The sequence below is a fragment of the Rhea pennata genome, chromosome 12, assembly GCF_028389875.1.
Source record: "Rhea pennata isolate bPtePen1 chromosome 12, bPtePen1.pri, whole genome shotgun sequence".
In the NCBI taxonomy this organism is placed as follows: domain Eukaryota; kingdom Metazoa; phylum Chordata; class Aves; order Rheiformes; family Rheidae; genus Rhea; species Rhea pennata.
In genome coordinates, this window is record NC_084674.1 from 14,885,090 (window position 1) to 14,901,407 (window position 16,318).

A 16,318-nucleotide genomic window follows, 5' to 3' on the forward strand; every position below is an offset into this window, starting at 1 on the left:
ACATGTGATAATTTGAGAGTAAGATAAAAACGGTTAAGCAAGCCCCACATAATCCTTCAGGTTTACATATATTCTTATTTTGGATAAAGCTTTTTTTAAAAACTACTTGAATAGATGCAATGCTTAAATATTTAACATTTATATGATTATAAAAACAGAGGTTTTCCTATGCAATTAAAATATGTTCAATCCTACCATTAAATGGCTACCATTTAGATCCTTATAGCTACTTGTATATTTAACTCTCTTTTCTAATAAATGTGATTTCCTAAATGCCATCTGATCTGATTCATCTATGACTTCCTGTATCATGTGGTTTAAAGGAAATAAAAGAAGCTAAGATTAACATATATCTCCTTCCTTCTTGTTCCGCAGAAAGGAGAAAATAGAAGCCTAACAAAGGCAAAACATGCCTAAATCTGAAGATTCTAGTTTTTAGACTGTATGGGTTTAAGGTGCAGGAAACTGGTCCAAGGAAGATCTCCTTTCCAAACTTTTCTCTCTACACAGCAGCTTTTTCCCCTCTAAAATCTTGGCTGTGTTACTATCTTAACCCCAATTTCTATTTGCAATTAGAAAGGAAAACAACTGAGAGCAGGATGTAATTTGAAGGAGCTGAACTGTTACAGAGAAAGACAACCTCCCAAATTTTTAGCAGCTTCTTCTAGTAGCTATAAGGCAGATGCTACATCTCTCCCTCCAGCAAGTGCAGAGAAATCAGAGATCCAGTATATCTGTAGTTTCTAGAGGAGGGTGTGTCGCCATCTGGCAACATGGAATTTTCCTACTGTTCCAGGAATGAAATAAACACTAATAGCTGCTACTGGGCAAAAAGGGAAAGTAAAACATCAGATGAGCCTTTAACCTGTTTTGCACCTTCTACAAATGCTTCTGTAAGAGATAGGAATGTACACAAATGCAAAATGTGTATTCAAAAGTCAAAAAGACTACTACCAGTGTAACTTTAAAATGAGCACGTAAAGCTCCATGAAGTTACAGAGAAGAAACCTCTAGAACATGCCCTGGATTTTTTTTTTTTTTTTAATGACTCTTCCAAAATAGATCCTGAAGAATCTTTAATCCAGAGTAAAAGTACACCCAGTCAGTTACAGCTCATGATACTCAAGCATCTTGAAATCACCAGGTTACTAAGACCAAGAGTGTGATCACATACTTCAAGGTGTATCAGGTTTTTTTTAGATCTGAATTTATTAATCACATTTGTGCATCGTTTTAAACTACGATTGCATTTTTGCCAGTTCTTATCCATTTCTCTTCCTCAAAAGGGCCTTATCCAAAAGAAGAAATCTACCCTAAATTAGTAAGTGATTCTAAGTATATCGACTGAAGAAACAGTGTCAAGTGTCTCAAATACAGGTAGTTTTAATTTTCAAAAAGATGAAGCAGTATTGTTTCTAAAGTGAAGAAAAAGGACAAGTTGACAATTATACCATTCTTCTCAAAAAACTAACCTTATCACAGACCAAATTCTCTAAGTCTGATTACCATTTTGAAGCTTTGAAAATTTTTCCATACTTTATGATAATTATATTAATTCTAATGGAGATGTAGCAAAATCCCCTGTGTAGTTTCAAATTATAATGTCACCTTTCACTGTAGTTAAAAATAGTATATAAAAATAGTGTTTCAGCAGTGATTACCTCATGGGTCTTACTTCTATCCACAGTATCTAATTTTACTAAGTACAGACAAGGCAGTAAAAATTTCCATTTATTTGCACTAAACAAAATAAACAAAATGCAAAAACCCACTTCCTTTTGTTTTTGTTTCAGCATATCTTCTTCAAACTGTTTCTGCATCAGTTCTCTTTCTCGTGCTAGACGCTGTTCTTCCTCTTGTTCTTCCCATTTTCTCTGCTCTTCCTCCAGTTGTTTCTTTTTCCGCTTTTCTTCTACTTGAGCCATTATTGCTTTCTAGTATCATCATTAAAACAGTAAAATTAAAACACATAATGTAAAAGGAACCTATTACAAGCTAGTTAGTTACCCATATACCTTCAAAAGAGCACGAGTACATACTTTTTAAAAATCAAAAGATCAAGGTAATTTACAGTTTGTGTGACATTCAGCACCAGGGAAAACAGCTGTCTAGTTAATTATGTACACAAAAAATACTTTTTACTTAGTAAAATAGCTATTTCAAAGATTTTTTTTCCAATTTCTCACAAGACAGGCAGCTGCTGTATCATTTCTATGATACTACCAGCTCAGAAGAACAGTTTGGAGATAACATGCTGAGATACAAAAGTAGTCATTTTCTATGTTTTCAATTGTGGCATGGTATTTTTTATAAAGAAACGGTGGTCTGATTTTTAACTTATGTATTGTAAGCTAATACTTTGATCCAGAAAGAATAACAACAGTTTGACCAGAACAGGCTCATTACTCCTATTATAAGATGTCTTTATATTACCCTAAAGACATCTTCACGAAGACACATATGTGATTAGAGTGCTGTAAAGTAATACATATTACAGTAAAGTAGATAAAATTTAAAAATTCACAGATTAGATGTCTCCAAGCATCAGTACTATTGATCAGTGTAGACTGAAGAAAATAGGCACACAAATCCTATTACAGCTCTAAAGACTGTTGTATGTTCTGGTTTTCAAGGCAAGAATTCAATCACAGAAAGGCTATCAACTCTGTACAAATATTACAAGAAAACTGTAAAATGTAACTGAGTAAAATACTGTTAAAAATTGTAAACATGTGATCTGAAGCATAAAAGTCAACTGCCTTATTGGATTCTGATATAAAATCTAATGCTTTAGTCATGTGATACTACCTTTCATCCATTCTTCTCATTAAAATAGCACTAGAGTTTCAAGCAGAAGCTTACCTGGTGTTCTAACTGTTTCTGCCGCCGCCTCTCTCTCTCTTCAATCTGTGCAGGATCTAAGAGAGCTGTCATTGAACGAAGGAAACTATGAACAAAGAAATATTTAAATTTTTTTAATTTAAAAAAATTCAAAGGAATCCCAAAACCTTTCTTAATGACAAGTCTCAGTCAGATTTCAAGTAATATTTTCATATGTAGGCTATCAGATTGTATAAATTTACTATTATGAAATTCATTGTAGTACGAATAAAATAATATTATTTATTAATATTAATAAATTTTATTAATGAACAACAGAAACAGCTGGGTCTTTTTCAAAACGGAAGCATTTCTGAAAACAGCAAAAGCTAAATGAGCAAGATGTATAGATCAGATTTACAGAATTTTTTTCAAAAATTTTTTTTTTATCCTTACAAAGCTCACTCACCTGACTTTCTGACTGTGTTCCAAAGGACTACTTTTAGCAGCTTTTTCTGAATTTCCCATCTTTGAGGGCATGAGGTTGCCTAGAGCTGCAGGTGAAAGAGGGTGAATAAAAGCAGTCAGCTCCTTAGAATCAGGTGACGGACAAAGAATTTCAGGCTGCTTTTTGTACATTCCATTTAGGGGGTGTTGTGCATTAGCATTAAGGTGGTTCTTTAAAGAATCAAAATGCATTGCCCATCTGTCATGCTCTTCAGCCTAAGCGAACACGAAGCAACAAAAAACAGAAATGGACTCAGTTACACTGTTTATGTAAAGGATGGTTAACAAAATAGACAATACACATTTTGTACAGCAGGAACATCTGATAAGCTCTGCTATTGAGCTATAATACACACAGTAGTTAATTCCATTAACAGGAAAACAGAAGTCACTTAGCTGTTAAAATACAAGTAAAAATCAGAAATCATGGTGATGATCAATATACTTTATCAGCAATAAAATATTGATACCGTATTTTCACCTAAAAAAGGCCAACAACTAGGAAGTGCAAAAATAATCAAAAAGTTTTTTAAAAAGTGTGACTTCAGATTTTTCAATTCATACTACTATTCAATTTTGTAATTTTTTCTAACAGCACTGCAGACTGCTTAAGTGACTCATCAGCATCCTGACCTCTCAGCCATATTCCCTTCCTCTTGCTATGTACATACTCTCTTTTTAATAACACAAACAAATGGCATCTTTTACCCTTTCCCACATTTTGATTCTGGACATCAGCAGGACTGCTGTGCTTTGGGAATGTTACTATATCATATTATGTATTACCTTGGGGCATACCTTTATACCAGGGATACTACTATTTCTCTTATTTCAGCTGGACAGGCCTGCCTGTTATAAAATAAGCCTTTTTTCAGAATCTTTTCCATCCACACCAACCATTATTTTCAATTAAACACAAACAATATCCTATCTTAGGGAAGTACCTAGAATTTTCACGGAGGTGACATACTAGATTTGAATCTCCCTTTTCCACCTGGATTTTTTTTTGGTTCAGTGTTGGCAGCTGGGCATTCTAATATACCTCTATCGAAAGAATTAAGGTTTAACCTAAGAGTCCTTTTTCTACTGTAAGTATAGAGAAGATTTTCACTTCTGACTAAAAGAACTGTTTCTCTGGAGGTACTGGAGAACAGTTCCTTCAAAATTTGCCTTCTACAGAAAGAAACTAACTCATCCATTTAAAGATTTTGGGAGTACTTTCCTCAAATAAAATTACCCTTCTGTCAGAAAAGTTTTACAACCGTTTTGAAAAAGGCAAGAAAAACATGAAAGTACTAAGAACCCAAATGATTATTCTTCCTGTTCCTTGAGTTTTGCCTCTCCTTTGTACAGTCAATGATGAAAGACCAGATCAGAGTAGCAGGGAAATTTATTTTATGCAAGTCTGTGCTATAATACACAGGAGTAAAAGTGTAACACAAAACCAGAGGACACTGAAAAAAAATGAGGTTAAATGCATTAAACTTTCTTTCAAAAAAAGGTTAGAAGTGTTAACAGTGTCACTGTTAAACTGCTAATTAGTGACTGCTACCATCTCTTCACAACAAAGTCATCTAATTAGAAAACACAAGGCAGCTAATGATGGAATGTTCCACACCTGTGTTCCTTCCACAGCTACAAAGCTCGATTTGCGAAACAGATTCAGTTCCCTCAGCAGCTTAGAGAATGAGAAGGCTTATGCTGTGTGTAAGCAGGTAACTGACCTTAGCACTTTTTTTTTTTTTTTTGGGGGGGGAGGGGGAGGGAGGAGGAATAGGGAAGCCCTCTTCTGGTATGATAAATTCTGCAAATAAAATAAATCTATTCAATGAATTAACTGCTGTATCAAAACTTGTAAATAGTTAAGTTGGAGTAAAAAACTTAGCTTTTTAATTCAGAAGGCCACAGGTTGTGAATGTTCATTTTGGGCAAATTCTGGTAACCAAGATTCTTGCTAAATGATACTACAGAACACAGTGGATGGGGAGGGGGCAGGGAACAATAAGCATAAAATGAACCCTACAGTCCCTCAATGAAGACCCTAAGAATACCACTCTAGTTATGAAAAGCAAGGAAATTGGTAAGTCATTATCAGCATAATAGTAATTTAAAGTTACAGAAAAAGAAACTGGCTTTGGTTTTTGTGGATATTAGATCCACAAAAGAAAAAAAATCTAGATTAGGAAATCAGGTCAGAAATTTCCTGTCTAGTTACATCAGGACAGCCTAAACAATGAGTGTTCTTTGTCCTTCTGTCCAGACTTCATTTTGGCAGAACTTTGTATTTAAGCATGCAAAGTCTCACCAATAGTGATCCTCTATATGAAAAAATTCTGAGGTAAAAGGTGTATTGGCCATTGTTGGCTGTAGTGACATTAATAATAGTCTTTCCATATATTCTACCTGCAAAGCAATTGCATCAGCCACAGATCGCTGGACCTAGAAGCATAAGAGACCTACATTCAATAGCCTGAAAAACCAATGGGAAGAAAGGTGAGACTATTTTCTTCAACACCTTTGAAAGTACAAGCATTTAAGAAAAAGCTTCATAAGAGTATATGTAAAAATATACACCCACACATCTAAACAATATTTCCATAGAAGGAATTTGAACACCACCGACCCATGGTAATTGTTTCTAACTTGCCTTTTCCTCCTTTTTTCCTCATTTTTTTTCTGAAATTTACCAAAAATTTCCTTTTACAATGCAGTGTCTGGCCAGCATCACTATCACACCTTTCAAGACTCAATGTTTTCACTCCATAAAAGAGGAAGGGGAAAAGAGAGGAGAGGGGGAGGGGAAACATCACCAATGTTTTTTCTCTGTGGCAGTCCCCCTACATATTAAAAGAGACACAGGACAGACTGTTCTCTGCCATCCGAACACTAGAACAGCTATTACTTGATTGTTTCCTTAGAGTGTTCTAAGGACTTAAGCTGGAAATCAGACACATTATGGGTAAAAACAGTTTTGTCACTAGTTCATCATGTCTAAAATTTCATCCTTGCATCTCGGAGGTGACAAAATCAATTTGAATCAGATGCTGTGACAGCAACAAAACAAATAGAGTGTTAATGGAACCTGAAAAAAACAATCATTAGGGATGCACCTGAAGTTAGATCAGGTAGTTGAATCATTGGATAGTTACAGCTGAGTTTCCTTAAGAGCTGGACAAGCCTTATGGAAGAAACTCTTCAGAGAAGAGAAAGTAGTCTTTGTAGAAAGAAATTGTTCTGTTTTTTTTTTTTTCCTTTCCTAGAAAGAGATCTCAGCTGTGCTGTACTACTTGCAAGTATTTTCTCATCATCTGTAAGCAAACCTGGGAGCCTGTGTTTCTAACAGAGTCTTAGTCCTCATAAATACCAATGAACTTGCTGTCTTCTTTTGAAAGAAGAGCCATTAGGAAACGCAAGTTGTCTGAACTGGCTAAGTTCTGGCACCTCTTGTTAGTTTACAAAAAAAAAAAAATCTGCTTTTTTATTTTTTCTCTATAAGCTACAGCTTGATGAGGGGGGAAAAAATGAAAGAAAAGCTGATGTAGTAAAGACTTCTTATTCCAGCAAGTCTTTTTAAACTGCAGGTACCTTTGATAAATTTAGTTTTTCTTCTATTTTTTGTGGCTTAGCTTCTTCCTTCTGTTTGTCCAGCTCTTCAGGCCGTTTTTTCTGTTGCTCATGCTTCGCAGCACCTAAAGGTCGTTCCTGTGGTGTAGTTTCCTGAAATAAGATAAATAGTTTCTTAGTTGTACCAAAATGTTAGCACCTTGTATAGCCACAGAAAGACTAGGCAGAAAATTTTGTCTTCAACTGCTAGGCATAACTGGGCTGCTATTTTGCAAAACAGTTAATGTAAGTTTGTAACTGGTAATTGTCTTGACTGTTCTATAACAATGTTTCAGTTGTAACAAAGCTGCTAAATAAGGCAATCTTTAAATATTATCCTATCTTGAACTATCAGCCTCTCCCTCTGAATAACCTGATTATATACAATGAGAATAAAAAATAGCTTTCTCTTCCTGCTTGCTCTGGATCACTGCTCAGTCTGTTTCTGGAAGATTCAACAGTGTGATCTAATTATTAGTGATCCGTTTCAAGTAAATTCTGGGCCCTATCTTCTTTCTTCTGTTCCTACTATGGATATCCCTACTATTTAACAATTTTATATTCCAGTTGCTCTGACAGTCTTCAATGCTATCTCACAAAAATCATGCCTCTTATTATCTACTAGGCATAATTGAAAAATTACTACTGGAACATTATCCAATCAATACCTTTTAAAGTAGTCTATTTTCAATAGGCTCCCATTTCTCTGTTTGTTTATGCTTAAAAGCTATGTCATACTTTAGTTCACACCTCTAATACCATTCTTCATGTCAGCCCTGAAAATGCTTGGCCTTCAGTGTCATTGTTTTGAAATTCATTCAGACACAGAACTCTACAGAGTCAAAAGGATAAAGTCTACTGAATTACTCTCTTTTAAAAGAACTACTGAAGATATACACCTGTTAAATCAATAATAATAATAATAATAAAAACACATGCAATTTAAAATCTTACCCCTAACACAAGTGCTGTGTAACTGACAGCTGGTAAGTCAGAAGACCTGAAATCACCACACTGCCCAGCTGGACCACTTGAAACACTGAGTGGAACTTCATTAGCCTCTGTGGTTAAAATAGTTCTACAGACACAATTTTCATCAGTAGTAGTAATTGAATCAGCTGGAAACAATGTCTGCAAATAAAGTGACCATTGTGATTTAAGACTTATTTAGCTGTCCTGTTTTGTTTGCATCATATATCCTTTAATGTATATTAAATGAACAAATTATACCTGTAAAAGCAGCTATTCATTAAAACTTAAGCCTTCATAACTTGTAGTTATGAATCTGGTATCTAGTATTCCTTATGCTGAGTGAGACATTCTGATGAGGCCAAGAACAGTAAGTTTCTAGACATGCTGAATAGGCCACACAAAGGCAGTTTGCTTTTACTGTAGTAACTGAGAGCAGCTACAACTGTAACTTCTGTTTAATAGCAATCAATTTCACAGGAGAAGCACTTTCACCTATTTATCTCGCATACAGCATTTTCAGAGTGATAGCAGACTTTCTAGACGTTACTGGTTACAGTAGAACTCAAATTGATACGTTTTATTATAATGTAAACAATCAAATGGATTGCGGAAAAATAACAAACAATGGAAATAATTATATAACCAGGAATTACACTTGAGACTATTTCTCAAAACAGAATTGGAAAAGATTTGCTCCTTTTAGTTAGGAATCAACATGGAAGGACAAAAATGGGTAGTTTCATACTATAAAGTGTTAATGTGTAAAGCTACAAATTGGAGCACGCATGAGATGAAGTTAGTTGCTTTCACAGCACTTCATATCATGACAGAACTTAAAAATGAGTGCTGACGTTTTCCGTAAACACTCAGTTCACGCAGAAAAGAAAATCTTGTACAAATTAAAAGTTCCTCAGCTCTGGAACAGTACTGTGAGAACCATGTGCTCTTTTGTGCTTACTGCTAGCTCACCTTATCTGGGTCAGCTGTTCCCATTTTCTCTGAATAGGTTTTATCACTGCCAGGTCTTTTCCAGAAATAACCCACCTCTCCCTCCAAAGTTTCTTTCAGTTTCTTCTTCAGAGCTACCTGTTCATCTTCAAAAATAAACTCTAGTAAGACTTCTTAATAGAGACAGGTAACAGCATTTCAGAAAAAACAATGCATGTATACCCTACAATTTTGATTATAAAATGGATTACAAGAGTAAGTCACAAATGCCTGACCAGTCAGTCTAAAGATGACTTTGCTCTTACACAGAATGGCTGATGAGTTTCTGGCAATTGAGTAGTCCCTCAGAGAAGATTAAAAAAGTCAGGTTTACCAACAATCCAGGAAGAGAAAACTACCACAAATAAGCAAGTAAGTAAATAAATTCTCACAGTTATACATTGGTCTTAGACTACTGTGGTATTATTAAAACAAATGGAATTTTACATAGCAGGAAAGCTATTGACAATGCAGAATCAAACCCTAAAACCAGATGCTCAGCATGCAAGTTCTGTGTGTTGGTTGGTTGGTTTGTTTTAAAGTGGCTTTACTTTAAAAAAGTAAAGTAGTTGCATTAAGTATTTTCATTTTCTACAGAGTTCCTCCCTGCTCCATCTGGTTGGTGATGGGGCAAAAGGATGCAAATTGATTCAAGGTCAAATTGTAATTTGGTATGTTCAGTCATACTTGTAGATTAGGTGAAACTTTCCCTTAAAATAAAAAAACTCATTTGTCAATGATGATGCCTATCAAGAACTGGAAGAATCTGACAAAATCCATAGGCTGTATATTTTCCTGAAATATGAAGCATAAATGAACGCAAATACTTACTACTATGCTTTGGTTAAGATAATTTTTCTCAGAGAAACGAGTAGGGTTTATTTGAGAAGAATTTTGAAATTCAAGAGTCTTAATCTGTCCTGGAGACTGATAAAGTACATAGTTTTCTATTTTGTAGCAATTATCATGATTTATGTAAATTTACAAGAGTATAAGGAATGTAAGGTTTCTTGGCTTCTTGTTACTGAAGCATAAGAAACTGATAAAAAATGTATTCTATATGTTATAGGTACCTAATTCCTTCTTCCACTGGGTCCTTTTAAATTCTAATAAGGCTTTATCCCCTTCTCTTTCACCCAAGGTACTGAATATGTCAGCAGGTTTCCATGAATTCTTTCTAGAGAAGAGAGAGGAAAAAATATTTTACCTTAAAAGCTAATCCTTTCACTATTCAGGCAATTTTTAAAATTACTAATTAAAGAGATTCTTACTATGATATCATAAATTACAATAAGAATCTCAATTCAGACACAATTTTTGTAGATAATCAACAGTACAGATCTACATACATAACTTTCTGTCCTGGCTGTGGATATGCTTCTTGTTTCCTGCTTGAATTAGAGTTAGCTTCATCTGGAACTGATGCAGCTTCACAAGCTTTTTGGAGCAGTGTGACAGTATTTTCTTCTGATGCCTCATTAGCAGCTGTAAAATTAAGCTTATATATAGGTCTTTGAAGTAAATTGCAGACAACGTATGTGACAGGTACCCACAGGTCAACTCAACTTCCTTCAGCATTGAGTAAAGACTCAATAAGGGCAGAAAACTGCAATTTCCTCACTATTTAGCAAAACTATTTTCAACCTTGCTTGTATGCCTAAGGCACATATGTTACAATTTTCAGGGGTATTTTATAATACACACATAGTAAATACCCAATCTTGGCTAAGAGCTGAGATTTTGGTGACTGTGGTAATTACTTAAATCGCAGTATATCTTGCTCTTGGTGACAAAGACAAGACCTCCATTGGTCCACAAACAGGAGAAAGGATAAAATACAAGAAGATGATGCATTAACAGTTCTCATGTTTTTGAGTGTAAGAATTGCAAAACTAACAACTACTTGTTGCTAATATTGCTAGCCAGACAAAAAGATGCATACTACATCTTAACAGAGTCAGAGGAAAATGGCATAACTGCTTTTGAGATGCATAGCAATACCTGAACTCTTCACAAAACCAGAAAGGTCTGTATGAAGGACTGTGTGCATTTCTTCTTTAGTTTTTGGTTTTTTCTTTTCTTTTTAACTCTTAATAGTAACAGTATAGTGCAGTCCCATGTGTTGAAGGGTTTTCTCCAATGTAAAATGATTAATTTCTGCACCAAATCTTTAGAGTTGCTAGCCATTTTGTTCTTCAAAGAACTAAAATACTATTAAGCAATCCTTACTTTTCAATGTTAAAATTATCAAATGCTCGGTTTCTAACAACAGCAGGCAATTTTACAGATAGTATTTTGTCTGAGACCATGTAACAGTATCCCCTCTACAGACTATATATAACCTTATATTATCTCCAAATTAAGCTTTAACAGTCTGCTCTTTTTGTCCATGAGTCTAACTTATTCAACTATCTTAGGACAACTTCACTTTTGCAGCAAGATGTATCTTACCTGTTACCTCTTGCTTTTCATTATGAACTTCAGAGAGACTTTTAGTTCCTTCTTTTACAGTCAACAAAATTTGTTCAAGCTGCTCTTGTGTTAAACACACCAGACTTCTTCTTAGGTCTTCAGCTGATGTATGTGGATTTTGAGGTTTTTGCTTACTTTTTTTAACAGCATTAATATTTTCTGAATCAAGCTTTCTGCTTGTGTTATCTCTTTGGAAAATTGAAGAGTGATCTTTAGTTAGAGCTTCATGTGAGGAGTTATTTGCCGTTATTTGCAGTTTTTCACCTTTTGTCATTGATAAGCTTGATTCACTCCTTGGATTTGTTAGGCTTTCGTCCTTGATAAAGGCATTTTGTGTTGACCTTGAAACATGCCTGGTAGGCCTTATTCTTAAGGCATGTTTAGGGACTCTGGCTTTATTACCCATCTGTTAAAATAGTAAGGTTACTCTACTAAATAAGTTAATAACTTCTCACAGTTAACAAATTCAAAACTAAAGCAACAGTTGAAGTGTCACTTTATTCTCTGTTACATCAACAGAAACTAATTCAGTAAAAACCAATGAAATATCTTAGAATATGGCACCTAAATTTGAGTATTTAGAAGCAAGAGTATGAAAACTAGCCTTGTGTAGCCTAATGTTAAAAATTCACAAACATTCACTCCTTTTCTTTGGTATTTCTCAAGCCTGGTTTCAAATAAGCATATTTTTACCATATAGCCAGTATTAATTAAATCTCTATTCTTCCATCCTGTCCTGAATGATGTTATCTTTCTCAAGGTCCTTTATGTTCACCTGTAATTATCTCCTATGTATTGAAACCTTTTCCAGCTTTCTTATCTCCCCACCTCTGCTTTCATTCCAGCTCAGATAGAGACAACCTGCACAACTGAATAGAGACTTGAACACACTTCAATACCCTGTTTTTCCACAGTTTCTCTGAGATCTCTTAAACTTACCATGTAAGTGGTTCCCTGTCCTGCTCTAACTTTTTGGCAAACTAAGCTAAAGTAAAGTAAAATTCATTATTTTTAACAGCTGTTAGAAACCTGAGAAATATACATTCATTTTTCATAAACATAATTACAAATACTGAGGTGCTTCAAATGTGTTTTTAACTTTGTGTGAATAAATTAACTAGTGTAACTGTGCATGTTCTAACAACAAAGTTATTTTTCCACTTACCTTCACTGCAGGTTTTGATTTACCTGTCGGGGAAATGAATACAAACATGTGAGCCAAGTGTTTAATAACAACTTCCTCCTGAAAAATAGATCTTGAGGAATTCATAAACTGTTAGGCTGTCTTTGAAAGACAGGACAAAAACTTTTCCCCATAACATCTGCCTTAATTATTTTGTATTAATTATATTAATCATATAATTCTTATTTTAAATATATTTCAGTATATATACTTCAAAAGCTACTTTTGAAGTCATAAACAACTAGATAGACATAATCCAATAACTACGTCCAATTGTATAAAGATTTAATAAGCTACTGTGACAGTTTGATCCTGCCCTGCTATTCAGCAATATTACTTTTCAGCAATACCTCTGTGCAAATGGCTTATATCCGTCTTATTTTAATTTTTCAATTTTTTTCCTGTGTCATGTCCTTCCAGGATAGTCCTTGCATCCAACACCATCTTACCATATAATGTAACTTGTGCCCCATCACTTAAGTCCTAAAGAAAAAATACTTGCATAATCACTCCATCTGTTACTGTTTCCCCTACCCATGCTCTGAAACAGGCCTCAGTCTTGTAACCTAAATTACACATAGAAGTGGCTATCTCAAACATATTAAGTATTTTTGAGACTGTTTATTATAATACTTAATATATTGGTATTATATTAATAAAGGGAAGGAACTATTTGAGACAAGAAATGCTGCACACAGGGCTAATGGAAAAGGGAGAGAACTGTAGGGATGTTTTAGTAGGAAACATCTGTAAAAAAACAAGGCTTCCTCAGCTGCACTATTTGCTTATTGCTCTGGCAGTGATTGTAACATGTCTTGGCACTGGTAGTTCCTATACTTTTTTTTTTTTTTTTTTTTTTTGCATGATTGATTAAAGACATTGGAGAACACTAACTGTTCTAAAAGTCTGCAAAACTCCATTATTAACAGTAGTTCCCTATTTAGATAAACATTGTTAAACTTGGAAGTATGCTAACCTGTTGTCCTGTAAAGACAGGCATTAAATCCTGCACCATTTTGACAATGTTTTAGCAGTAAGAGTGTTTTGGGGCTGTTTCCCTGGGCTCTCAGGCATTCAATCCTCATCTGAATAGGTAAGTCACTTTTTGACTTCTTTCTGCCAGTTAAAAATTCAAATAAGGTGGAATTCTACACAGCATGTGAACCACATCTCTCCCTGGAAAGGAGAAAGAAAATATAAATAGGACCATTGCCTTCATAATGAGGAGACTAAACACTGGGAAATCTGAAGCACTATTTATGGGTTATTTTCTTTGTTCTTTTCCCTGTAAGAGAGAAAAGATCCCAAATAGCAGCTTAAGCTACTATAAAATAATCCTACTTTAGCCCCTAAGACCATGGGCAGAATTTAACCTTGCAGAAAATGGAAATTCAGAAATCATGCAATTCAATACAAATGTTGATAAACTCTATTAAAAGAACTGCCTCTTAAATCAGTTGTATAAACATAATTTCTTAATTATTAAAGAAGACTGCTTGTTCAAAGCCTGCTGAAAGCCAAAGCTTTAGCTTACAATAAAAGAGTACTCTGGATTGTACACTGGCTCAGTCCTACAAATGATACTAGCTATAGTTATAAAAAGTGAAAGCTGCAGCATTGCTGCATTGAAGGTGGTGTGGGGTTTTGTTTCTGCTAGACTGGTTATTCTTTATTGACTCAAAATATCCTATGTCCTCACTGGACAGCTGTTTGGTAGATGCAGAGGAAGAGACACAGTTTAGAAGGCATTAAATGGAGAATTTCTGTATCTTGACTACTATGCACAATGTGGATTCACGGAAAGTGGATTTATCCTTGTATATAACATTCATATGACAAATAAAAGATCTAGAGTTTATTAATCACCTGAACTGCCTTGCAGCTGTGCAACTACTAATATGATGCAATTCTGTGTAAATTAATCAGAGAGCTATTAAACCTCTTATTCTTTGGTAAATACAGTATAGCGAAGTTACTGAAATCCTCAAATTATGTCTGCCTGTCTATAATGGTCAACTTGTCTCTCCAGTAACAAAAGAAAAAGCTAAGCTGTAGAAAGAATTGAGACTTTTGCTAGCTGTTCACTAAGAGACAGACTAATCACAGTTCAGTATCAACCTATAGTGGTGACAAGGTGAACAATTCACAATATTCTTCAAAGTTTCAAACTGTTCTTCCTAATCTGAAAGATATTTTGATAAGGCTGTGCTTTATATCGTTTGGATATTAAGTTGACTTCAAGAAGCTTTAAAGATTACTTGATAAATTATTTTAAAAATACCGTAAGAAGCTAAAATTAGTTTAGGCTTTCCATCCAATATTTCGGTTTCAAGCTTCAGTCCATCTCTGTAAAAATGAGGGAGAGAAAGAGACCTGAATTATCAAGTACCTGCTAGTGATAATTTTTGTTTTACATTAATAGTAAAACAAAATTCTGTTTTATCATAATACTATATATACACTGTTGGTCTAGCTAGTCTTCCATATCCTAATTTTCTATATAAATGAGAAGTGACTCAATACAAAGAAATCAACAGGTCTCAAAAAGCACATCTTATAATTCTGATAGTGAAATATTTAGGCTGGCATGTTTCTAAATGAATCTTGAAGGGAAGGTACCATGCTATTGTTATCTATAACAATAAGCCTGCCTCATAAACTCAATAATCTAACAATATAAACTGCATACTACAAAACATGCTATACAAATGTTTTTAAATTTCAGCATTGCTCACAACAAGTACTATTCTGAAAAGTCTTAAACGGTGCTTTCTTGCAGCTCTTGAACTAAAAGATAGTCCTCCTTCCCCCCCCCCCCCCCCATTAGAACAAATTCTACTGCAAGGGTTAAAAAAAATGGTAGTGTTGTTTGTGATTTCTTTACGTTTCAGTTAGGTATGTGTGTAAAGTACCCAAATGATTTTCCTTATTCCATGCACTGATTTCAGAAAAGTTCATGATGTCCGTGTGTTTTTAAAACAACGCTTATCTTCAAGTTACCTTCCATTTACATTCATTCCAACGTATCTAAAACCTACATGCAGCTCGCATAAAATTCGCCAGCAAACCCGGCTGCCCAGCAGCGCCAGGAACTGTACCTCCAGCTGTCGGAGCGGCGCAAGGCAGGGAGGCCCCGCCGGCTCGGGAGGCCCCGCCGCCGGAGCGCGCCGGGACCTGCTCCGCGCCGTCACGGACGCTGCTCGCGCGCTCAGCAACCGTTACCCGCCCCGGCGGGCCGCGGCAGGGCCCGGCGGCGGCGGCGCAGGCCCTCCCGAGACAGCGCCGCACCCCAGCCGGTGCAAGGGGCTCCCGCCGCCAGCCCCGCGGGCCGGGCCGGGCCGGGCCATCCCCTCCCCTCCCCTCCCCTCCCGCCTTACCCCAGATTCATGGCTCTCGCCCCCCGTCCGCCAGCAGGGGCGAGGGGCGGCCGCGGCCCCGCTCAAGGAGGCGGCAGACGATAGGTTCCCCGCCGAGGCGCGCCGGACCAATGGGCTCCTCGCACACTGCGGAGTGCGGCCGAGGGAGTCCCGCCCGCGCGGCGCGACCGCGGCGGCTCGCTGAGGTGCGAGGCGGTGCCTCGTTCTCTCTCTCTCCCTTTTCTTTTTTCTCCTTTTTTTTCTTCTTTGCTTCGTTTTTTGTGGCTTTGAGAAAGCAAAGAGAGGCAAAGTAGGGGAGAGGGGCGTGTGGCTGGAAGCGAGGGAAGCAGTGGCCGCGGTTGGTGGCCATCGGGCCTGGGCGGTGCTGCTCCGGGTACCTGGGGCCTCAAAATCTCAC

The 16,318-nt window shown here is 36.2% G+C and overlaps 1 protein-coding gene across 11 annotated transcripts in view; it reads right to left on the reverse strand.

The window, feature by feature from the left end:
• Nucleotides 1-15,989, reverse strand: part of CCDC66 (coiled-coil domain containing 66) — a 34,954-nt gene extending 18,965 nt beyond the window's left edge. For 3 of the 11 annotated variants that reach the window (XR_009959707.1, XM_062585882.1, XM_062585883.1), the window contains exons 1-13: nt 14,826-14,869; nt 13,521-13,720; nt 12,527-12,549; nt 11,341-11,767; nt 10,239-10,374; nt 9,963-10,066; nt 8,872-8,996; nt 7,885-8,061; nt 6,913-7,044; nt 5,731-5,766; nt 3,290-3,543; nt 2,863-2,947; nt 1,773-1,934 (exon numbers count right to left, since the gene is read on the reverse strand). Coding sequence is in view for 10 of the 11 variants with exons in the window: in XM_062585882.1 (XP_062441866.1) it covers nt 1,773-1,934; nt 2,863-2,947; nt 3,290-3,543; nt 5,731-5,766; nt 6,913-7,044; nt 7,885-8,061; nt 8,872-8,996; nt 9,963-10,066; nt 10,239-10,374; nt 11,341-11,767; nt 12,527-12,549; nt 13,521-13,629 (1,770 nt within the window). In the remaining variant the exon portion in view is untranslated. Of the gene's footprint in view, nt 1-1,772; nt 1,935-2,862; nt 2,948-3,289; nt 3,544-5,730; nt 5,767-6,912; nt 7,045-7,884; nt 8,062-8,871; nt 8,997-9,962; nt 10,067-10,238; nt 10,375-11,340; nt 11,768-12,526; nt 12,550-13,520; nt 13,721-14,825; nt 14,891-15,642; nt 15,719-15,921 lie in introns of those variants that run through there. The other 8 variants (XM_062585888.1, XM_062585880.1, XM_062585881.1 and 5 more) reach the window with 7 other exon arrangements.
• Nucleotides 15,990-16,318: the final 329 nt, after the last annotated feature.